Source organism: Phalacrocorax aristotelis, chromosome 7 (genome assembly GCF_949628215.1).
Source record: "Phalacrocorax aristotelis chromosome 7, bGulAri2.1, whole genome shotgun sequence".
Classification (NCBI taxonomy): Eukaryota; Metazoa; Chordata; class Aves; order Suliformes; family Phalacrocoracidae; genus Phalacrocorax; species Phalacrocorax aristotelis.
The window spans coordinates 7,896,418-7,921,389 of NC_134282.1; the positions used below are offsets into that span (position 1 = coordinate 7,896,418).

The 24,972-nt window shown below is 38.2% G+C and overlaps 2 protein-coding genes across 6 annotated transcripts in view; one reads left to right on the forward strand and one right to left on the reverse strand.

The window, feature by feature from the left end:
* Window positions 1–20,841, reverse strand: part of SMC4 (structural maintenance of chromosomes 4) — a 41,755-nt gene extending 20,914 nt beyond the window's left edge. Inside the window, exons 1-6 of the mRNA XM_075098572.1 lie at window positions 20,603–20,841; window positions 18,282–18,477; window positions 16,974–17,152; window positions 16,177–16,368; window positions 14,220–14,396; window positions 509–673 (exon numbers count right to left, since the gene is read on the reverse strand). Coding sequence (XP_074954673.1) covers window positions 509–673; window positions 14,220–14,396; window positions 16,177–16,368; window positions 16,974–17,152; window positions 18,282–18,438 — 870 coding nt within the window. The 5' untranslated portion in view covers window positions 18,439–18,477; window positions 20,603–20,841. The remainder of the gene's footprint in view (window positions 1–508; window positions 674–14,219; window positions 14,397–16,176; window positions 16,369–16,973; window positions 17,153–18,281; window positions 18,478–20,602) is intronic.
* Window positions 20,842–21,275: 434 nt separating this feature from the next.
* Window positions 21,276–24,972, forward strand: part of IFT80 (intraflagellar transport 80) — a 55,399-nt gene continuing 51,702 nt past the window's right edge. Inside the window, exons 1-4 of one of the 5 annotated variants that reach the window (XM_075098576.1) lie at window positions 21,285–21,445; window positions 22,398–22,545; window positions 23,548–23,625; window positions 24,397–24,618. In XM_075098576.1, the coding sequence (XP_074954677.1) occupies window positions 23,589–23,625; window positions 24,397–24,618 (259 nt within the window). In that variant the 5' untranslated portion in view covers window positions 21,285–21,445; window positions 22,398–22,545; window positions 23,548–23,588. Of the gene's footprint in view, window positions 21,446–21,510; window positions 21,614–22,397; window positions 22,546–23,547; window positions 23,626–24,392; window positions 24,619–24,972 lie in introns of those variants that run through there. The other 4 variants (XM_075098577.1, XM_075098575.1, XM_075098573.1 and 1 more) reach the window with 4 other exon arrangements.

Sequence of the window (24,972 nt, forward strand, 5' to 3'; positions counted from 1 at the left end):
CCTCAAACAGCATGTACCTCACCTTACCAATGCTCTGCCTCCCTCTTCTTTTCTTAGTATGAGAGGTTTCCCTGCTACCCCTCCTATTTATTATTTAGCAATAGAAATCAGGCAGAAAAAAACAGCCCTATCTGGTTTTATTCAGATAATGGTCACCTCTTTCTCTATTCACCCTGCAAAGCATTTAACGCATGCCGATACAATCAGAGTGCTCAGCAGGTAAAATCCTGTGTTCCAACTCAAGCGTTCAAACCTTTGCAGATTGAAAGCCAACAGCATTCTAAGTGTTTAAAGAAGAGCAACTGATATTGACTGCCCATTCCTTTTATAATTGAGAGAAACAACAGATGCAGTGAAGATAACTCAAGATTTCTCTGTACTTCTACTCTTGCAGCGTGCCAAATTTTAACCAAGTCGTTAACTGTTTATCTAAAAAAAATTAAAAAATGAAACACTGCAATTTTTAAATTTTTTAATTATAATTCAAACACAACTTTCTGAGACTCACCTTTTCTCCTCTCTGTTCATTTAAAATCTCTATTCTGTGACACAGAGCTTGGATAGGAGCTTTTAGTCGAGCAGATCCTATTAGGTCTTCCAAGTATTCAAGCATGCCTTCATCGTGTTCAGTCTGGCCTTTAGGTTTCATCATTGCGATTTGCTCAACTTCCCCCTTGGAAAAGAAAAGTTTGATGTTTTCTTTTCTTAATGTTTTTTTCTGGGGGGGTGGTTAAGAGTTACTATTCTGCAAAAACACAAACATCTTTGGAATGCAGGTATGTGACCATATTCTAGAATTATATAAAAAAGAACAAAATAATGCACTAATCAAAACTGACTATTCAGAGTAACAATATATTTGGGAAAACAAAGACCAAAATGCATAGAAATTTCCTCCAATTAGTGCATGGTGGTGATATGCACAAAAACCAGCATCTCTTCTGAAGCCAATGTTCAGGTCTAAACATTTTTTCATTTCTCTAAAGATTCAAAATGTATTTCCCCAACCTAAAAAAAGAAGAGGAGAATAAAGTACACCCTCTAGGTCATGTAGCACTTGATAATCTTAAGATAGCTTAATCAGGAAGGAAGTCCCTGAAGGGGTCTCTTTAGAAAACAGAAGGTCCTTAAAATCATGTCTGATAGATGAACCGGACTTGTAATTCATACAACTGAGAATTCCTCGTTGGAAAAAGAAAAACATTAACTTCTCTTTACATACAGCATTAACTTTAAGTTATGAAGCTGAATAGTAACAACAATTTTATTTTTTTAAAATAATGATTAGGAAAGATTAAACTGAGACAATGACAAGGACTATTTTACTGATGCTATCATTAGCCAACTAAAAAAAATATCTACCAACATTTTATGCTTAGGACAGAGTAGCATGAAATCTTTCAAAATATTGATTATATTTTGTAAATTACTCAGTCATATATCAGAAGGTGAAGACATGAAATTGAGTAAACATAGATTAAAATGGTATCTAGACCAAGAATAGATGTGATAGATCCTGCAAAAATTCAATAGAGAGCACTGAGTAAAAACTATTCATCCTTCAAAAACCCGGACAGTTATGTACAGGACAAGAGACAGCTTACGTGTAGAACAGATAACCAACACTGCAGAGTACTGCAGGCCTTTGTGACCAATTTTAAACACATGAAATAACAAGCTGAATTCAAGTTTTTAATTTAGTTTTAGAATGGACAAGACTTAAAACCAAAATAAAATTTACATTCCAGTACCCAAGCTAGGTACGTAAAAAAGAAAAGCCTAAGTCTATATCCACAGAGTGAAAATACAGTTAAGAATTTAGCTGTCATTGTTGGCTGCTTATTGAGCTAACAGCTAAATCTCTACAAAAGCATGGATGAGGAAGAACTTCAAGAACAGAGAGGAGGAGGGGTGATTAACCAGACTGCTGGAGAACCAGAAAGGAGCCACAGAAGTCAACGACAGGCAGGATTTCTAGGCAAGCATTGTAAAGCAGACCTGTAACCAGCTCAGAAAGCTGAGGATAAACTACTCCTGAACATTAGCTAAGGAAGTTATTAGAATTTTTTGCCAAACTGATTTCATTTCATGTACTCAGTATACAATGACACCTAGTGGCCCTATGCTTTTCTTCCAATTAGTAAATACCATTTAGCTGAGAAGGGAAAAAACAAAGTTTAGCAAATTTTACAAAATAAGAACTACTATTTATTAAGATTAGCCTTCCTTTCACGTAATTCGTTTTTTAGAGTAAGACACAGAGGCAGAGGGTTCTTGGGATTTTTTTTGTTTGTTTCTTTGGTTTTGTGTGGGTTTTTCCGTGTTTTGTGGTTTTTTTTTTTTAATTTAAAATTCTAGAAATTAAATGAATCTAAGCTTTTATTTGCTGGTAATTACTGTTCCTAAAAAGTATCACCAGGTTTGAAAAGACAGAAAAAAAAAAAACCACAAAACAGCCCAACTCTTATTTTTTCTTAGATCAAAAAGCCAAGCAATTGGTTTTTTTAATAACTGCAGCTTTTTTATATACAATTCCAATTACAGCTTTTCTCCCTTGCTATTAAAGTATGATTTCTCTACCAAAAACCACCTGTCAGTGAGACACTGGTCATGGGTAGGAAACTGTGTAACCTAAATTTCTGTGGAATTGTCATGACTTTCTTTTGTATCTTCTTGCATCAAAGCATTTCCTGTTTACATCCAAGAAAAAGCAATCACGGAAAAGATATTTAATTCAGGTGCCAAGCATCAGGTCCAAGATAATCTTCTACGCTGCATGTATATCCCACAAGTTATGTGCTGATGTAAACAACAAAACTACCCTGGATTTAGCATGACCACAGGAATTATGGATTATGATCTGGCTAAGTATAATTCATCTTTCTTATATGGTTGTGACTTAAAGATAGTTATAATGTAGTTGTGAGGGTTCTCCACAGCTCACTAATGTAATGGAATATAACTACAATATGTTTAATAATATAGTAAATAACTAATGAAATTTAATCTGACTGTATCTAATTGTATGACCTTACTAATTAAGAAATCAGGGGTTTGGTTGTCTATGTGGTAAATAAATACATCACCATACAACTGGGAATTACTGGTGACTTCAGTTTAGGCCATACATACACTAACATTTTGAAAAGTTGAAGAGAACTGAGTACTGTTGGGAAGCTAATGCACGTGAATTGAACTTGTCAGGCTGGCTATTGCCAATTTTACATGCAATTCCTCTACTACATCATAGGCAAGTAATTTTAGAATTGCATATTCTACATTTTATGTGAAGAGTTGTAGATGGACTACCTACTTACATTCTTGGATTCTTATCAAGGGTAAAAATGAAAACATTTAGAAACTATAAGTAATAACAGTATTTAATATTTATATTATTTACCAAGTTAATATATAAGAAAGCTGCTTACCCCACCCCTACAGTTAACATATTAAGAAATGAAAAGGTTTCCAGCTATTTTAACAGGTAAAGGAGACTGAAATTGTACCTGCTCCTCTTGCAAGTAGTTGTGACAATGATTAACAAAGTAAAAACCACATTTTACAATTCTTTGTTCTGTTAAAACCTGACAGTCAATTTAACTGTTTCTTAACTTTTTAACTGTGCTTATTACTTGACCCATTATTTGGAATTATGTAAAAGAAAACCCAAACACTTTGCTCATTTTTCTAGTAAAAGATCTTTCAAAATACGGATAGCATTTTCGAAAGTGAAACTAAGAAGGCAGCACGCAGATATTTGTTGAAAAGAAAACATGCTTGGGCATGCTTAACATAGCCGTCACACCTAAATTTACGAAGTCTCAGAACAGACCACAAGGATATCTCTAATTATTTGCACCAGTTATCTTCCTCTAGTTCACAGGCATGAATTCATGAGAGGGGAGGAAGCAATGTGCAAAAAAAAAAAAGTAAAACCTCTATTTAGTTGAGAAGACAATCAAAATGGATGCCAACACTAAGACATTGGTGACACTGGCAGACAGCTAACGAAGAACACATCATCCACAGAAGTTACATAATCACTGTATGAAACTGCATCAAATACCCACTGAGTATTTTGGGAAGGCTCTACATTCAGTGAAGGAACTCTAAACGGAATTATGAACCCAATTTCAGTTTCTTCATTGCGTGTGAATTCTTCTATGTCAGACTGAAGTTACCATTGGGATGCTGGCACATCACTAGTAACAGAGGTGGTCAACTCAAACACTGTACATAATGAACATACTTCTAAACAAGTTTCTACAGAATGCCTCAGCTTAGTTACCAGAAACCAATTATTGGTACATTCTAATAGAAACACAGGTTTGTTTGTGGGGAAATTTCTAAGCAATAAAGTTAACTGACCACTGTAGCAAATAATGATGAACCTTGCTTGTCAGCATGCTACAAAGTTGTAAAAAAATGGCAAGAGGCATTCTCATTTGAAAGCCACTTCCTCTAGTGAAAAGTATGAGGAATAATTTCAAGGAACGTGGAAGCTGGAGATTCTGCCTTCCTTCGCATAGCCGAACTTTTGAGTAGGTGAATTATTTCAGTGCCACGACGTTTAAGATACCTTCTAAATTTAATATTATATTGTGCATAAGTGCAAAAACTTTTAAGCAAGTAAATGGTAAAAGCCTTCAAAAACCAGTGTAAGAATTGCTCAGAATAAAATTAACCATTTGAAATCAACGACTCAGTTGAGGAGGCTACAAGAGAGTCACCATAAGCACAGGGTGAAGCAGCAGCACAGAATATGCTAGCCAGGAGTGCCTGGACTTGTGCTTGCTGCATTCAAGCCCATGAGGATGCCACGGGTGGATGCCCATAAGGGTGTCTGCTGAGCTGACAGAAGTGGCGACATCATCAGTATGTTCTATCACTATTTTAATGTTAGAAGGCTGCCAAGTCAAGGGCCTATCTATTTTGAATTCTGTGTGTTTCAGTAGAAGTTATACTTGCATCCTAGGAGTATTTTAGGAATGCTGTATGTTTAATGTAAGGTACCTATTATAGACAGAATTCTTCAAATTTCAGTCTCGATGGTGCATGCACACTCTTCTGTGTTCATGCTACACTAAAATTCTCATTAGGACTAGCACATCTTTAACAATGCAGGCATCTTACTTAAATAGCTGTACTCCACCGCTGTACATAACTTCCTAGAGCAAATTTGTGAAGGGCAAGAATTCCACCTCCCATGTAGGCCTCAACAGGTGGGACAATAAAATGCCTGAACTCCCTATTACCTAATTTCTTAGAGCTACTACTATTTTCTCTAAGAATTACACATTCATTTCTAAAATGAGCCAATCCTCTCAGAACAGAAAGCTTTTAAATCTGAGTTTATCCAATGTTCTGTGGCATACAAGGATTTGAATTTTAAACAAGGTTATCAAACTCCTTGATAAAAGGAAAGCTTTGACCTACTCATTAAGCTGCCTTTCTGCAATTCTTACCAGTAGTCTTGAAACAGGATACTACTACTTCACTTCTGCAGATAACTCTTGTTTGTTGCTTTTGGCAGACAGTAGCGTTACGTTCCAGCAACCTTCCTTTACATTGAGTAGGGTCTGTGGACTGAAGCACTAATTCCAAAGCTAAGTCTGAACGGTGTAATTCACTAATCCCAATACTGACATCCCGCCTCAAATGGTGACAAACTGTAGTGTAGTCACTGGTAATTTCTGCTGTGCACAACAGTAGTTTAGCCTATGATAGTGCTGGAACTGGAATTACAGAGTTTTAGCATGCAGCCATCAGATTTCATTTTAAAAATTCTGGTATGAAACAAGACAGGGCTAGCAAACAGCCTTTGACACTGACAGCAACCTTAAAACTCTTCATGAAGAAACAAACAATACCTTTTTGGTTGCAAGAACTTGCCTGCATGATGACTAGTTGTTTTTGGAGAACTGATAGAGAAGGATGTTTGCTTACCAATTACTGCCTCTTCTTCTCAACATGCAAATTTGGGAAAAAATACTTTTTTGAAGACAGTGTCTTGCAACACAATGAGTTTTGTCAACTGAACTGTTAATACAACATTTGCAGATCTACTTTGTTAGCATTCCAACTACGTAAACACAATTTTCCAGGATTTTGGGTTGTCACTTAGCTTCTGGTGTCTTAATCTGAAGCTTTAAAATAAAGTGCTGAAAACCTTGGGATAGATTACCATGGATCCTATACAACCTAACAGACTAGACTAACTTTTGAGTGTTAAAACTCACATATCAAGAACATTTTGGAAGCACATTAAAGCATAGGCACATTAAAACATATATTGTAACAAGGGAATTTTGTAGCTTGGAATCCCATAGATGGAAACATACTGCATGCTGAGGGGGAGCACTAGGTACTTTGGGTGCTTTTTTAGGGGAATTTTCTGTTGTAGTAGTTGTGTTTTAGTTTTTGGAGGGGTTTTTGGTAGTGCAGCTCATCAACACTAGTCAAATCCAAAAGTGGAGTAATGTAATATCTAACTGAATTGAAATTTACATTCAGTTTTGCTCACAAGGAATAGTTTTAGAAAAAATAGTGCCTAGAAGATTCAATACTATATATTGGGAAAACCTTCCGTGTTTTCACACGTGGCCGAGAACCTTAGCAAGGCATTACCTTAGAGAGCAGGACACCCTGTTTGTCTTAGTTTCCCGCTTCAACTGTTGCAAGTAGAACACAAGAAATCTTCTGAACCCTTTGTAGAACTTCCAACACACTTTATCAATTGAATCCAGACTTAAAAATCACACATTTTGTCAATACTAGTACAATAGACAAATCCTTTATACAAGCTTTTCTTTTTCTTTACATTTTCTCCACCTTTGAGGTCCCGGACAGGTGGAAAGCCTTCCTACTTCTTTAACTGGTACAAAGGAAGCCTATTGCAAATAGGGAGCATGTTCTCTAATAGCCTGGGTGTTTTTTTCTCACAAGAAGTTTCCTGAAGTTTCAACATTCGGATTTACCTCCCTCATACCTAGATGTCAAATCTACCTAGCCGTGCTTCTGCATCAGTACAAGGTGATAGCTTCATTTCAGAATTCTCTTGCTACCAGCATTTGGAGTAATGAAAAGTAAAATAAGGTACTACAATCTCTCCAATTTCTAATTCCTGCCTTATAACAGAAGAGTTATAGTTCTTTGAGAGAAAGCTGTTGGCTGGGCTTATGGTCAAAACAGATAACTTTATTTCAAGATTACATTAAACTACCACAAAATTTTAGATATGACTGTGGCTGTCATATTTAGTATTTTTAGGCAATCATAGCTTTTTTAAAAAATTCAGGACAATATTTTATTAGTTTCACTGTAATGGTAGCATACTCTTGGTCACACACTAGCTTTTAAAGCTCTTTAAACACCCATAAAAGGAAGTTGTTATTGAGTCCAAAAATCTTTGAGTGATGGATGGGTATCAGCAGGTTATACTGTAATCCCAAGCATAATACCTGTTACAACAGTTATGATAATTTTGTAACTTCTTAATACTGTCAATGTGTATATTCAATTTACTTACTAAATTAACTGATTAACTGAATTACAGTTTGCAAATTCGTGGTATTACATAATTTCATTTCATTTAAGTGATACGCAAATGTAGACAGCGGTCAGATCATCACTTAATTCAACTTCGTCAAGCATCAGAAGATTAACAGTCTTCTGATGTTTGTGACGGTATTATTATATATGCATGTATAAAAAAATTTAATGTAAAACCATTTTAATCTAAAATTCAACATGTTAAGCATGAACGTTTGTTCCCCAAAAAGGGCTATTTGAGTTATTAGGAGAATTCATACCACACAACTTCAAAACAATAGGATTTTCTTTATATGCAACAGGTAATCAACTGAACTTGTCCTTTAAGCACTGAACTGAAGCGAACAGTTGAGTTGTAGCCCACATATCTAGAATGCTGAGAGAACAGTACTGGCAGTTACAACAGCCACCTCTCAAAGTCTTGTGGAGGATTACAGTAGCTGTAGGCAAAATCTGTCATTGTTTGCCCTATTGAAGAAAATCAATCTTGATCAATCCAAACTATAGCACAATTTCAATTATTTTCTTAACTTTTTTAATATAGAAGGCTAGAGAGAACTGACCTGGCATAGAGCAAACTTCTCTTAATAAAATAACAGTAAAGTTTAGAATCACAGAATCACAGGTTGGAAGGCACCCCAGGGATCACCTAGTCCAACCTTCCTGGGAAGAGCACATTTTTAACTTTATGGAACACAGCTGTATTTCAATCTCTTTCAAACAGTAAAGCATTTCTCCCAGAGCAAGGGGAATGTGGGCAAGAGATTTTGCAAGATTTTCACCACCCAGCTACAGGAGTTGAAAATACAGCGCACACAACTTCTTCGCATCATCAGCAAAAGGAAGAGCAATGGCTTATGCAGCCAATAGAATGAAACCAGTAGCATCATGGATTTGCTTGAAGGAGAAACCACATTAGAACATTTAGAATCTTTACTATAAATCTAGTTTTCTACAGAGATTTAAAAGAGAAAATAAGACAAATTTTGGGACATTCCAATTACTGTTTTTCCTTCCTTGATTTTCTATTCTAATCCACTTCTGAACACTGACATTAGAAGTAGCACTAGTACTAAATTACTACTAATAAGGTTCAGGCTCTTTTCTGATGCAGTTCCATTTCTACATGTTTGCTTGACAGAACTTGTAACTGCTGCAACAGTCAGTTGGGAGTAAAATCAGAAGTAGTAATGAATATTAACCTGTCATATCACTTGGTAAGTGCTAGCTTAGAAGCTGCATAATTCTTCGTTTCTGCATCTCTAGTTGTTTCACAAAGTTATTCTTCCTGGATATTTTGAGCAAAATATGGACGCATTGAAAATACAAAGGCACCCAAACTGTGTTTTTATCTTATATAAGCCACTGGGCAGCAATGTAAGACGGGTCTTCCCATTTCCCTGTACACTACTATGCTTTTTTTTACTTTATCAAAACGATAGCTCTTACTTTTTAGGCAGGAGTACAGAAAAATAGCAAAAATAAGTGCCAAATCTGTGTATCTTCAATTTTCCATAATGGTAATTTCAATTTTACTTTATTTTGACAGCGTGCCCACACTCCCCTCTTCATGTAAAGTTTTGACTATGAATTCTAATTCTACATATGTGGATTTGGAAGCCAGGTACATAGGTAACCAATATTCCTGTAACCTTATTCTTTTTTTTTTCCTGGAAATACGACTGTAATGCAGCTCTTGTAAGCAGGGTTTTTCTATATTATTGCTGCTGTTACTTAATGTTTGCAGTCATATCTCATTTCTACCCTTCAATTTTACCAGATGGCAAACATACAGGAGGGAGAAAGCATCAAAAACTCAACTTCATTCTCTGCCTTCCAAGTATTATAAGCTAGGTGGGAAATCAAGAAAGTCAAATAAGTAATAAACGCACATACAGTAATCTCCAATGCCACTACTGTCCAAAGATGAGGAAAAACTTAGAATTAGCCTGTTACACAACATTCAGTCATTTGCACAAAACTACTATTCTGCATTCTGGAAATAATTTAAAAGTAGCCTTTGTCAAGCTGTTTGCACATCTGTCTAATTTTAGAAGCTTTCTTAAGGACATTCTTGTATTTAATACAAGAATACAAACAGATCACAAATCTAGAGTCACTTTGGAATCTAAGTCAGTTATTGTCAAACTCAACCTACAAAGTTTGACTTCACATTATTGGTATGTTCTAATTAAACTCTCTGACCACTCAATTACACACTGCCCCTAGAAAAGTGCTTTTCTCCGCTTTCCGTATGCCCCCCTTTTTCTGAAGAAAGTTTAATAAACATTGGTTACAACATTATGTTCCAATTTGCAAAATAAAAATCCAATGAATGGCCAGTGTAAGTTTCCTGATAATCTAAGAGATTTTGAAACTATGCATAAGCCATGCTAGCATATCTTATGCTGCTGTATTCACTTCAGCATAAAGCATCATATTTAAACAGTCGTGACATTGATTCTGTACTCTATGTATCAGTGCAAGGCTTCTATTTTCATAGTATTTTATTCAAATAATCTTGTTTTACTTAATTATATTATCACACTTGCTTTAATTCTTCCTAACACTTCAGCTCAGCTGTCCTTGACCTTTCTAGAACAAACCTCCCTTTACCATCAATGTTGTCAGCATAGATCTCCATTTATAATCCCAGTAGAGCTTTTCAGCTTCTGCTCCACTCAGTGCTTTAGCTCAAACGTTGGTGCTCCTCATTAGGAAAGCAGATCTCAACGACTGGGAGCTTCTGGCTTATCTCAAAGTGAGAAGAAAATCTGCTCTCCCTCATTTCCTCTCCCATACACTGAAAGAGCGACTCCTATATTATTTCCACAAAGCAGCAGGTGAAAAACTTGACTAAAGTTCCTTTCGGGCAATATAATCTTGCCATAGGATAAGACTTAGTACATTAAAAGCGCCATTCCAATCAGTTACAAAAATACATACTTATAAAATCACTGTAGTAGTTTATACTTGCTTAAGATTACATGAGAATATTTTAATTAAGTCTATCAAATACATTCAAGTGAAATACTACTGTAATTAGTACAAAATTTACTTAAAAACAGTTTCAATTTGACAGAAAATGGCTCCTAAAGTAAACTGAAATCACCTCACAGAAGTCTGCTCTCACGATACTGTCTTTCAGTACAAAATTAATTCAAAGTCTTGGGCCATTTATTACCATTGCTACAATATTAACTTGCAACGTTGCTGAATGGGAGTTAACTATGAAACTCCACTTTCAAGAAGTTTGTATCAACTTCACTTCTCTTACCTTGAAAGACTGCAAAAGCCAATTTCAGCAGGCGTTAACAGTTGCTGTCCACAGCCGGTTTGCCTTGCTCCCCAGACATGCCTAACCTGTGATGTCGAAAACTGACATTTCCTTCAAACGCTCCCCATTTATTTAATAATTCCTTAGAGGCAAACTAGCAGGATAAAAAGGCTGAATTTTTTTTCTGGCCTCAAGGTTAACTGGTTCAGGAGAGTCACTATTGAGCAACAGCAAACATACTTACCTTCTGAGTTTTGCCCAGCCAAGTCAACGCACAGAACCCACACAGATTTTCCGTATATATACACTGACATAAGTGTATATACACACACAGGCATATACATTCCACTTAAGTCTTTTGAGAAAAGCCAAGTAATTTTATGTGTTGTTCTTTACAGATATACAAGTTACTGAAGCTGGGACATTGGGTGTGGAAGACAGGAAAAAATAGCATCAAGATGCTAGATTTTACCAGAGTGCATAGCATACTTTTTTTTTTAAGTAACAAGATGCATTTTCCCTTGTTGCCGTTTCAGGCTGAACAGTTGTCTATTCCTGAAGTACTAAAAGCATATAGCAATTTATTAAAAACATGAAATATGTAGCGTTAGAACTTAAAGATCACAAAAATGACAAACTCCTCCTGTTAAGTGTTGGCAATAGCCCATTGTAACCAAAACCATTTTTAAACACATTTTTTTTTCAACTAGCTAGCTCAGGCACAGAATTCGTAATACTTCTAGAACTACTCAGTCTTATATGTTCTGTGTTTCCACAGGTGGTTTTTTGCAATGTTACTCACAGAAGTCATCAGCAGTTTGATTTTAATATTTTCAGTATGGCATCAGAAGAAGTACCTGTACCATGCCCTACCCAACTTTTACAAAATCTGGTCTGGCTACACTTTCAAATTTTATCCTAAAAGACACCAAAATCTTCCATGTCAGAAAAAGACTGGAAAATATGGGTGAAGTGGGGAGAAGAAATAAAAAAAGCGGTCTTCTAAAAACCAAATATTTTCCAGTGAATAATGCTAAATATGCTAGCAAGATATAATCAAGTATCTGAAGGTTTTGGCACTACATGTAGGATATATTCTCTTACAACTTTTTCTTTAGTATTAGCAAGTGAATATTCTGTCACACAAAAAGCAGCATTTGATAATCCTTAATTAGCATTTTTGCAAAAAAATCTATAAGTATTTTGATTACATGCTATTGACAGAGTCAAAAATCAAAGAGATTTATGACTTATTTTAAATGAAATTACTGTGACTTGATATCAAGTTAAACTTAGGGTAGTCTGTACTAGTTTATCTACAGCAAGAGAAGAGCAAAAGCTGAATAAACCTGTTAATTATTCCTCCAACTTTAAGTAACTTAATTTGAAAAAACCTTAGGGGGAAAAAGGGCAACACTTGTAATCGTAGTTCACAGCCTTAGCCTTCTGACACGATCTCATTCACTTCAAACTATATTTTTACTATTTGGGGTTTGAATTTCCGCTGTCATTATGTGGAAAATATTGTTACCTTTCCCAACTGGAAAATACTCAACTTTGAATTGCCAAATCAGTAGATTTCACTTCAAAAAAGGTGCAGAACTTTTTGTGCTAAGGGAAAGTACTTTGCCTCCATCAGAATGACTAAAGAAACAGAAAATCTCAGTACGGTTTCCTCTGCCGTTCATTATAATACATTACCCACAAAGAGTCTAGTGTAATGAAAGAAAAAAAAAAAAAATAGCGGTGGCAACCATTGCTTTATGCCTTAATATCGGTAATACCCCCCCCTTATTTCCCATTGCACAGGTGGAAAGCATGAAACTCAAGGTTTTAGGAAAAGGTGTGCCTTCCTCACTGATAACTTCCTGGGAAACAATTAATGGGAGAACAAAACAAATCCCATTTGGGGGAAGAAAATAGAATAAATCAAAAAGCTTAGCAATACTCCCTCCCAAATGTTGCCCTTCCCCTCCTCCCAGTGGTAAAAGGGTATGTTCTTTAACACCAAGCTTTAGATATCTCTGCACCATAACTTCTACCTAGCTTGATCTTTGATTCTGCATTGTCTCCCTTTTTAAAATTTAGCTAAAATGATACTTAAGAAAAACTGTGCAGAAAAAAAGAGAGTGTATTTACTACAGTTGTTTTGTTGGAGGTACTTCTCACTCCATCTTCAAACAGAAAACACAGGAATATAGTGTTGGAGAGAATAATTAATTGGCATGGAGACTTCAAAACAGATATATCCTCTTTTTGTGGGTGTAACTGTAAAAAAGGACTGCACGAAAAGGCTTGAGGAAGTGAAGCAAGCACAGCGACCTATCTAGAATTTTTTTTTTTTTTAGAGGGGAACTGTAAGCTCCTTTGACAAAAACAGGCCTAAAATAAACGCTATTGAAAAATTTCAGACCTTGGGAGGCTCCCACTGTTCACTAATTTTCTAGGCCATGATCCTCCAGAGTAGATTTGGGACCTGTTAGTAATAGTAGTGAAATAATTACAGGTAACTGCAGCTATAGTTACTCAATTCAATTAATATTTAAATACTTCCATCAAGTACTTTTACTTAAAATGTAAATTGAGTTGTTTGGCACACAGCAAAATTCTCCATTATATTTGAAAACTAGAAAGAAATCAGTGTAGCTCTCTTCAGCCTGTCTTTTAAACAGCAAACAGATGTCAGCAAGCCTTATGATTTTAAAGGTCAAACGTGAATATAAGTGATATTATATTGACAAATTCTATTATTATTTTTACAGTATGGGTTGTAAACTGTAGCTTTTAAAAACATAGCTTGAACTGGCTATAAATCTGCTATTCTTCGAGTCCTCTACAGTTGTTAAACAAGTGTAAACAAAAAGTACACTGCATGTGTTTTTTCTTGCACTTAATTTTTATGCACAATTTTTATATACATACTTCTCCACTAAAATCATGTCTATATATGAGAGCCGTAGATAACTTAACAGTAGAATCATTAATATTTATGTTAATATTGATACACTTTTATCTAAAGTATAAACAAGTTGCTGAATCTCTGCCACGCTTAAGCAGCACAATAATATTGGGGTTTAAGGTTTATTTTACTACACCAATATTTACGTGCTGCTAGGGCGGAACAAGTATGACAACTCTTCTATTCATCCACATGTCAGGAACACAAATTTGTTAATAGAAAAATTTATATTAGTATCTTCAACTGTTTCTCTTCCTTAAATTTCTAAAGCAGCAAATAATGATTCGCATCTTTATTAGAGCATGCAAACCATGATGTGCTGCTAGAGTACTTTAAGGCCTCAAAAACAAGACTTATAACCTAGACAGTATTTTTTATAAATATAACTGGAAATACAACCTTACTTAAAATTGTTTTCATTCATATACCAACCTGTAAAATTAAGAACCTGTTATGGTCCAGATCAATTCCATGGCTTCGAAGAAGTATACCAACATCTTTGAATGTCTTTTTCTTTCCATTGATGTAGTAGACAGAAGAATTATCTCTATAAGCAGTTCTAGACACACAAAAATTGCTGTTAGGAACGACTTCGTAATCGTCTCCGTCCTGGTTTGAGGAAAAACAAAGCCAGAAAAACAATTACTATATCACAGGTTTACCTCATATTTCACAATTAAGCACAGAAGTTTTATCATGTTCAGGTTTTAAGTCAACTGCACTCTGAGGTCTAGTAGAAGTGGGAACTGTCTTAGAGCTGCATATCTCAAAAAAAGAGAGGAGAAAAAAAACCCACCCTTGAGAACTGAACAAGAAATAGCCCAAATTGTTTAAACTGAATGGCCTTCATGTTATGCCTTTCCTATCTCTAATACAAGCTATTGCTTTGAAAATACTTAATTTATTGTCTTTACCACTGCTTCAAATCACAAAGGAAAAAGCCTACTTCAAATTTAAAGTGGCTGTGCTATTCCACCCCTTAAATTTTAGATTAGGAATTAAGTCTTGAATGACTTAACTACTGTTTGCATTTTGAACTCCCCTTTTATAGTGCTAGGAAAAGGAGTTACTTTTAGCCGAGTAGTTCTAAAGAGAAACTGTAGAAGATAAAAAAGCAACACATTAAAGATGTGACAAATATGACATCATCAGCTTCAAAAGATATCTTAGACTTACCTACAAAGCTGCAACTAAAATAAAGCTGGTACTATACTTTCAAAAGTTAAAAATTGATGCATGCTTCTTGTAGACTTACACTAGCCTACCACTTTCCCAGATTAACCCCCAAGAGCATAATCAATTTGGTATCTTGTATATGCAGAAGTTTTTTAGATCATAAAGTTAACTCCTAGATGTTAATACAAAGTAAAGAATACATTTAATTTTTGCATCTGGTTATTATAAAAACAAGCAAAAGGTATGTGCGTATGTATATCAAGTCAAAGAAAAAAGAAATCTGACTTTTAAAACAGTTCCTTCAAAAGCTGTACATATTGCCACTTTATAACACAATTTTAGAAATTACAATGTACATTTCCCACTATTTCAACTGACCCCAAACTCAACAGGTGATACTTAAGCTAGAATGTGTGCACAAAAATTAAATTTAAATGAAAAGAAATAAATTCCTCACAATGTAACTGCAAAAAATCAACAAAAATGTGCAGAAGTTTTTAATCAAGACATGAAGTGGCAAGCAAAATAATTTTTTTCATTTGCCAACACCTTCTATTTCATTCAAAGGAAATATCAGGTTTAAAAAATATTTAGTGGTAGGACATGAGGTCCAGAATTTTTGATAAAAAATCTGTTTTAAAATTGCAGGCATGTTTACAGTATATAAAGTATATAAAGTGTAGATAAGAAAGTTTCAGGTTAAATATTTTTCTAAATTTAGATAACCTACAATAGTTTCTAATTGGTTTGAAAAGTTTTGTTTAAATAGGTTTTATTTCTTAATGTATATGCTCATATTATAAATTTAAGACAATATATAACATGTCTAAATGTAGACATTAATTTTTAGGCTCCTATTAATTTCAGAAATAAGTTTTATTTACTTGAGGTAGAACAGATGACAACTCCAAAATGACTACTACTTAAAATTATTATTACATATTTCTAAATAGTTTTAAAACGGACATGTACCAGGTATTAGTCTCTGAGAAAATAAAAAAGAATCTCTACTAATATTTTAAGAACTGCAGTACTCAATAGAGGATTTTTTAAAGCTAATTAACTTTGAATTGATGTTTTGCACCCCAAAAGGTAAACTAATCATGCTATGAAGTTTTCCCCAGCTCAAACTAAAATAACCAAATATTAAAAGTTTTCAAATCCTTAAAGAAAAAAAAAAATTATCCACTGCTCTGAAAAGAGCCATACATACCTTGTCAATGATCTTTTGGAAGTGGATTTCCACAGAACAACTCTGGATGTCCGTTTGTTCATCAGAATTATGGATCAGCACAGAGAGTTTTTTGGATCTGATTTTTTGTGCTCGATACCCAAACACAAAAAGCATTGAATCAATAACATTGGATTTTCCACTGCCATTTGGCCCAATAATACATGAAAATCGCTGCATAATAGAAGGAAAAAAGTGATATTCAATGGGAAATAGATCCCGGCCAGTGTACATCACCCATTTTATTTATGAACAGTTTAAAACAATTATTCCTAGCGCATGAAACTGCAGACTAATTGAAAGCATAGGTTTTACTGCCCAAGGTAAAGCAGTACAACTTATTTAACAAAAAACCCACACCTCAACTCAGCTCAGCTTTCTAAATTTTAACTTGTTAACTCAAAGCGATACTGCATTTAGCAAGCATGTTCGCAAGGAAAGTTTCATGATTAGCCACGTAAGTCTCTTGTGGGCACTAAAAAATATTCTCATTCTTCAAACACACCCCTAAAAGTTCTCCAGTAAACGAAATCAAGAGAAAAGTGTGCCTTTTTAAGGTTTACTGACAAATTAAAATTTCACAGTATCAGAAAGTTGCACTTAACTGTTTTCTCTACTGTCCAATAATGAAAATTTAGAATATCACTATATAAGTAATTCTAAAAACTTAAAGATTTTTCAGTTATTTTGAGGTAAGCTTACACAAAAATACAAGAAGGAATACTAACACACAGTGAAGTCTTACCTTAATTAAAAAAAATTATTAAAGTAAAAGATACCTTATGAAAAGGTCCCAGAATTTGCTCCCCCGCATAGGATTTGAAGTTCTGGTTTACAATATGAGTTATCATGAGACGAGGAGCACCAGCTTCATTGGTCATTGCTGGAGGTGGGGGAGGAGGGATGCTACCCAAAATCTCTTCTAAACTTCGATTATCAAGCACCTCATTTGAGACTGCTAAAAACCATCCAAAATAAACAGAAAGAAAAAAAAGACTATAAGCTCTCAATGACTACACACCTTTTAAAATGCTCAACTGGAAAAGCAAACATCTTTTCTATATGAACCAAACCTATACTCCTGCCTCTAATTATTAAAATGAGCTAAGCGGAATTAAAATTCTTCTTTCCATGAACCGAAATCTTTAAAAAGATACTTAAGATGTGCCATCGATTCACTAGTGGGTTTGTTCTTTCATTATGTAATTCTTATTCTCACACACTTTAATAGGCACTCTGCAACTACAATAGCTACAACCGTCACAATAAGCCTACAAATCTGAAACAGGCAAAGTCTTTCCCATTAATAAGTGCAAAGCCACATTTCAATCGTGCTCACAAGTCACTCTGCAAGATTTGGGGATCGCTGCACAATGCTCTGAAAGCTGTAATGACAGCACAACTACTCTGCAAAGACAGGAAGTTTGTTACGAAAACAAACTGGCCCCCTGGATATCAGCTAGTTGTAAGCAAAGCAGCTTTTCAACAGTTACTAGCAACTTTTTCTTCAAGTAGACAGAAGTTTTTGCCACCAATTTAAACATATTAATCCATTTGTCAAATACCTTGCTTTAATAATTGCATAGCTGGCTACCTAAAAAGACACACAGAGCTGTTTTTCCAGACATTTTCAGCAAAATCTCAACTCGAGAAAATACCCTGCTTCATGAAAAAGAAAGTCAAATCATTTTAAGAGTTAAGTAAATAAACTTGACATTTATTCCATTCCAAGAAATCCCATACCATTGGCTGCATATAAATTTGAAAAATCCTGCTGTTGTACCACAATCTTCAGCACAATGTTACAGATCAGGAATACAAAATAGGCTTTATTAGGAGAAAGTCTAGAAATTGCTTTTGCACTTGTACTAAATCACTGGTCCAAACACTTTAACTCTTTGCAAGCCCTCTTTACCATTTTAAAAGCAGTTTAAACATGCTAGGGGTCAAGGCTTTCAATATTCCTTTCTAGAAGAGAAAAGAGCAAATCCTATCTGGAACAGTTAGTAAATTCAACGGAACATTGCTGCTAAACAGGCACTACCATCAAGTTTACACCCCATCAGAACCAAAATATTCAGACCTACCTTGTGGAGATACTTCACCAAGCTGTTTGTCACCTTCATTTTCCACTTCCATGTCACTGGTGGACTCCTCTAAGGGCTCTCTGCCTTTCTGATGGGCTGCTGTAGAGGTTTTGGTGCTCTTGCTTGGCATGAACTCTGTTGGCTGTTCCCCTTCCATTCCAAGCAAGCAAACAACTGAAGGGTTCTATCTCCTTTGCTAGTATAAACAAGAAAACCCCGTGATCTAAGCATTAAACTACAACCCCCTAAAGAATATACCTACATGTTTGCCCAGATGTTTGACTAATTTAGAAACTGAAGACTAGAGGTATTTTGAAGAGAAAAATCCAGATTTGAAACAAAACTTCAAGCTTAGCCTCATAATGGTATATTTTAAGATGCATCACCCCCCAAAACAACAGACCAAACCTGATCTGTAGAAACTGCAAGAATCTACCTACTGAAAACTCATACAGCCATGTTCAAAGCAGTTACTACGCTCAGAAAAAACAACCGTGATGCTGGGGGCAAAAGAGTTAAAGACACATTCGCAATAACAAACTGAGTAACCATATGTCTATATACTCTCTGGAAGCACTCTTCACATACACGTTTCAGACCTGACACGCATTTCACTTTCAACAGTTCATGCTTACTATATATTTTATATAGACAGATAAACAAGAAGATCTGCGTAATTATAGCAAAGCCTTGACTATTAAACAGTTTAAATCAACACACTCATTTCACAAAATATAACACAACAACTACTGCCAGCATTCAACATTTAACAGAGAAAGCAAAACAAAATACCTTAATCTAGTTGTGATGTTAAAGTTAACTGACCAAGAACGAAACATTACAAAAGTCCATCAGCTGGCACTTAAGCACAGCTTCCAAACAGTATAAATAGAAAGCAAACGATGAGAAGAAAAACGACTGCAGGAGCAAAACTCTCTCCAAAGAGTTTAAATTGCAGCAAGTGGCAAAGTTAGTTCGCAGAAAAACAGACATGAGAAAGTTTACTTCTCACAAGATAAAAAACTGACGTGGTTAGAAAGTCATCTTACAATTGGTGCCAATCATTTGACGTTTTCAGACCTACCCCCAACCCACACTCTCATGAGAGTCCTTCATTTGGGACAATGGGGGAGGGGGGGAAATGAGAGAAAGAACTCATTTTAAGGCAATTTGAGTCTATGCCCCTGTTAAGAAGTGTTCCGCAATGGCTGTCTCAGACAATTACAACCTCCCAAAGTACCAGATTTTTTTTTCCAAAACTGCTCCACTCCAACAGAATTGTGCAATATAGACGTATTTACCTTACCAGCCCTTCCCCCCCAACCTTCAACAGAACGAACAAGCATAACTACTTGACCTCAGCTTTTAAATCGCGATAAATCAGCTGCCACATACTCTCTAACAAATTTAACAAATTCGTGCCCAGCCCCTCCCCTGAGTCAGCTCAAAGGTGTTTGTTAAAAGCATCTCTCGACGATCTCCTGCCAAGTGCAGTTTTTGTTACGGGGATGGCGAAAAAGAGTCAGAGACGGACAGAAAGGATTCCTTATTAACAGCCGATTGAATTTGATAGCGATAACCCATGTCAGTGAAAGATTTTTGATTTTGTTTTTCTTTGAATCTACCCGTTAACCTATAGGAGTCCAACTGCACCCTTGTCACGGTCTTTCCAAGTCGTTATGGACTTTCTTATGATTTGTGTCTCGTAGTTGAAGCATAAAAGGAGCAGACAGAGCTAATTACGGAAAGGTCCCTGCTTTGTAAGCAGATTAAAACCGGGCCTCTGGGCTGCCGAAACGTATTCCTGCGCTTCCCGGTCCGAGATGGGTCTCTGATTTAGGGTCCCCAGGGGTCCATAAGGGCACAGAGGGGAATCTGCTTTCTCCCCTGGGCTGCAGAGGACCCTCTCTCATCCCCCCCTCCTCAACCTCATCAGCGGACACCAGCCAGGACAGAGACGCCGTACCCCGCCGGCGCGGGGACCGAGCGGCCGCCGGGCAGCCCGTAGCCCTCGGGGACAGCCCTCGCCGGGGAAGCTCCCGCCCGGCCGCCCAGGCCTAGGGAGAGGGGCTGCCGCCGCCTTTCGCTCCCTCAGGGCGAGAGGAAAAGGGGAAGAACAAGGCTCGGGGCAGAGCTCGCCGCCCCCCTGCCCTCCCCCTCAGCACCCCCTTGCCCGGGGAAGCGCCCTGAGGACGCCCCCACCGCCCCGCTCACAACGGGTGAAGCCCCCCCAACTCCACCTGCCCTGGGGGCGAATTGCCGGCGCCGAAGCCCGACGCCCTGCCCGCCCAGCTACCCGGCGCTGCCCGCGGAGCCGGTACCTTCGAGAACTGGCAGCGGCCGACCCCGTCGAGGCTGCGGGCTGGCAGCAGCGCAGGCGGCTCCGGCTCCCGCCGCGGCTCGGCGGCTTCTACACTCGAAAATGGCGCCCAAACGGCGAACTCGAACCGAAATTCGTTAGAAAAAGCGCGGGGCATGCTGGGAAGGGAGGGGGCCGGCCTCCCGCGGGTTTGAAAGGAGGAAAAAAAGCCCCGCTCCCTCCCGCGCCATCTTGTTTTCCGTTACTGCGCGGACGGGCTGGGCGGGATAAAAAAAATAAAATAAATGCCTTTGTTTCGGGGAGCGGCTTCTTTTTTTTTGGGGGGGGGGGGGGGGAAGAGACTCGGGGCTGAGGGTGACAACGGCCCCGCAGGATTAATTTTAGAAGTAGGTCAGTGGGCGGTGCTTGGTTGCGCGGCAACGGGCGGCGGGGGCCAGGCGGCGGCGTGGGGCGGGGGGGTGTCATTAAAAAAAAAAAAGTAAAAATAATAAAAAAACAAAATCGTGGGGCCACAACGGTTTTAAAGCAGTATTAATTAACGGGAAGGGCAGTGACGCCACCGGGCCGTGTCACCTGGTCGGGGAGGGCCCGTGAGGTGGCGGTGGGATGAGGAGAAGGAAGAAGAGGAGGAGGAAGAAGTCTCGCGGGAAGTAGCCATAGAGACGGAGGCGCTTGGCCGCGGCGGGGGGGGGCGGGCAGCAGCAGCAGCCGCCGCCGCCGCCTTGGCCCTGCCGCTCCCGTGGCGCCGCGGTACGCCGCGGGGACGGGGGGGAAGGCGGGATTATTGCGGAAGCCGCCGCGGAGGCAGCCGTGCCCGCCGCTCTCCTTCCCGCAGCCGGCGCAGGTAAAGGCGGCGGTGATCCCCCCTCGCCTTCGGGGGAGGCTGCCGGGCGGCAAGTCTGACTCAGTGCCGCGGTGGGTGAGAGGGTCGGGAGCTGTGACCCGCGGATCGGCGTGGGCGGCGGGCTGGGCAGAGGGGAGGGAGAGCTCCGGGGGACAGCCGGCCGGCGAGGTAAGGGCGGGGGACCCCCGGCGGCGGGCGGCGCTGAGGGAGCGGGCGCTGGTGCTCTCCTAGAGGAAGGGCGGCGGGGGGAAATCGCTTTCTCCCGGGGGGACGGGTGGTCTGCTGCTGGGGACGCTGGCAACTTTTGAGGGAAAAGTGTTCGGTGGCACGGCCGGAGAGCGGGCTTTGCTGTCTGCGTGGTGCCTCCGGCTGTCCCTCAGGTTTGGGGAGCGGACGCAGACGGGGCGGGAAGGGCTGCTCTTCCCTCAGAGGGGGGAGCGACAGCCGCGCTGTGAGGGGGCAAGCTTCTGCCCCGCCACGGCCGCCCTTTCCTTCCCTCCGGCCGTCTGTCTTTCCCTTCGCTCCTTGTCGCTCTTGCTCAATCTCCCGCCGTCGTCTCTGGTCCTCATCTCCTCGTTGAGCGGCTCCGGAGGGGAAAGGGCTGAGGGGAGGAGAGTGAGGAGGCGTGGGGCTGCGGTGTGAGGCTGTGGGACCGAGCGGGAGCGTCAGGCTGCGGGAAGCTCAGCCAAACTCACCGCGCCTGAATAACTCCTCGTTACTGCCCCATCTTTTTTAAAACTCCTAGTAAATCTTTCCAGCTACGCTGCTGTAGGACTCTTTGCGGCCTTGTGATGTGGAGTGTGTGCGCTGGGATGGGTAACAGGTTACCTGTTAATGGCAACAGGTGCAGCTCTGCGACGGAGGGGTGAGCGTTCTGCCATTTAGGTGCACGTAAAGAGTGTTTCAGGCGTTTCCAACAATTATAATAAAGTTCTGGCCTTGTCTTTCAAAGTAAAACAATAGACTTCTGCAAGAATTTTGGGTGCCTGTGTAGTGGGAGCAGGGAGGGATTGCAAGCTGGAAGCTGGCAATAGCGACGTACCTGCTGAAACTCTAAAGAGAAATAAACAATGAAAAACTACCAAGCAGCAACTGAAAAGGTGGGTTTAGCAAGGTGTGTCGTGGATAGAAAATAGAAGCAGATAAGATTCATGCATCCAAATAAATGTGAGGCAGGAGAAGAAAATTAGACAGTCAAGTATGAGAGATGTAATTATTTAAAAATAAAAATAACTGTTGTGTGTGTTTTATCAATTAATGTAAAGTAGGGTTGAAAAGAACCTATTCTTTGGGCACAGAAAATTATGGTTTAGAACAATGATCGTTTAAACGCTTCTTAGCTTCTGCATAGTAACTGTTTGACACACAGCCATTTTTACCGTTAAAAAAATCCGGAAGATTAAAAGGCCACATGGTGCATCATCATGCTCTCCTCAGAGTATACCATCTGCTCCCATCCGCTTGCTCTTACTTCTTTCTGTCCTGAAGGAAAAAAAGTTTTAACCTGGATCAATGCCTCTGCCCCGTCCCAGCACAAATGCACAAAGGCTTTTGCTCTCGCAAGAGAGAAGGGGATGAGAGGTGGGACCCCATGAAACTGCTTATAGAATTCTTGTGTTGCAGTAGAGTATATTGGGCATTACACACAGGGGTGAATGAAAGACTAGAATGCTGTATCATTTTGTCACAGCAGGATTGTTTTCATAGTACGGCTTTTTCCTCTAAATTTTCTCCCAGTGCTCTTGCTAAGCATAAAGTTCCTTGAGAAGTTAGTGATTCCAGGTTTTCCCTTGCTACCTTCATGGCTATTTGTCAGCACAAGAGAACTTCAGTGTTTCAACCTATAATGTTTCAGCAAAATGTTCCTAGCATCACTTGTTCTCTAAATTGTGCAGTGTGTTTATACTAAGCAGTTAGGTAAATATGGAGTCGGGTACAGTGCAAACAGAATTCCCTTAAAACTCAGCTCTGTTTTGGTACTTATTTGTTGCCACAGTACTAACGTAATATTACTTATTTCGAAACTTTTTGCTTTGGTGTTAGTGTCTTTCCTTTTAATTTTGACTACTTATATATGTGTTTATTTTGTTTTTTTTTTCCAGTTACCTACACATTTTTTTAATGCTCCATCTGAACAACTGAAATGAGACTGAAGACTTCACTTTTAAAGGAACCAAAACATATCCTTTTTCTCAGAAGAAACCATAGAAAAGCATGTTAATTCTGAATAGAGTCTTTTCCAGAAAGGATTTCTTTATCATAAATATCATAGTAAAATATTTGTAAATTGCAGGTGGCTTTTTTTTTATCTTTTTCTTTTCTTCACTTTGCCATTCAGTGCAGCCTTTAAGGGCAACATATTAAGAGGTGCTGAACACTCTTAGAGTAATGCTTTCCGTTGGGAAGCTATCAATGTTTTGCTAGAAAGTTTTGAGTTCTTCTTTCTTATTTGTAGGGATAAGTTAAAAGGTTTACCAGGCAGTGAATAAGAGTAGTCATATATCTACTTGCTTGTAATAACACATGCATATAGCAGATACAAACGAAATTTGAATTCTCCTAATAATAGATATGTCAACAACTCATATATGATGTGATGTTAATAAACTGACACATTTGAATTATAGATGGGTGTTGTGCACTGAGACCCTTTTAGAGGTGTAACCCTACAGTTCATCTGTGTTTCAATAAGTATGCATCATAATAAGAATTATATTTTTACACAATACAGTTTGCTTTATTTTTTGCCAAATTTCTACCAGCTCTTTTCTTGAAGCAGAAGAGCAAAGAAAAAATTAAGAATTCTGTTTTCTTTGTATAAAACATTCCATGGAATCTTCTCAAAGTAATCCTCCTGTACTGTTCCTTCAGTTTTGTATAACCTTGATGAGATATTTTGTAAGTTTATTTTTAATAATTAAGATTTTCAGTCTTCCTTAATTTAATTAAACATAAGGAATTGGTTAGCTGTGTGGGATGGACTACAGCTGACGAGCTATATTCCTGCAGTGATGATCACCAAATTATGAAATGGAACCTTTTAACTAGTGAGACTACTGGCGTAGTGAAACTTCCAGATGATATTTATCCCATAGATCTTCACTGGTTTCCCAGAAGTACAGGTGGGAAGAAGCAGTCCCATGCCGAGAGCTTTGTTCTAACAAGTTCTGATGGTAAGTCGATTTAAAACATAGTTTCATACCACTTTGTGCTTATGTCATTCAAATGCATGAGAAATGATTTGCAGTTAAATAGTCTGCAATAAAGCGAATTCAAATACCCATATACCAGTTGCACTGGTGTAAAATTAATCGTTGTTTCAAATTTAATGCACTGTATTATAATTTTCTCTGATGTTTTATCAAACATACGTGTGACAGAAGATATAACACTTTTTTATGTAAGGTCAATTCCTACCATGTTTTTTCAGTTTCATAAACCAGTAGCTTTAAATATGTCTGCACTGCATACGCCTACATAGATACTGTATCGCTTACAGTTATGAAAACTGAAGATTACCAAGTTAC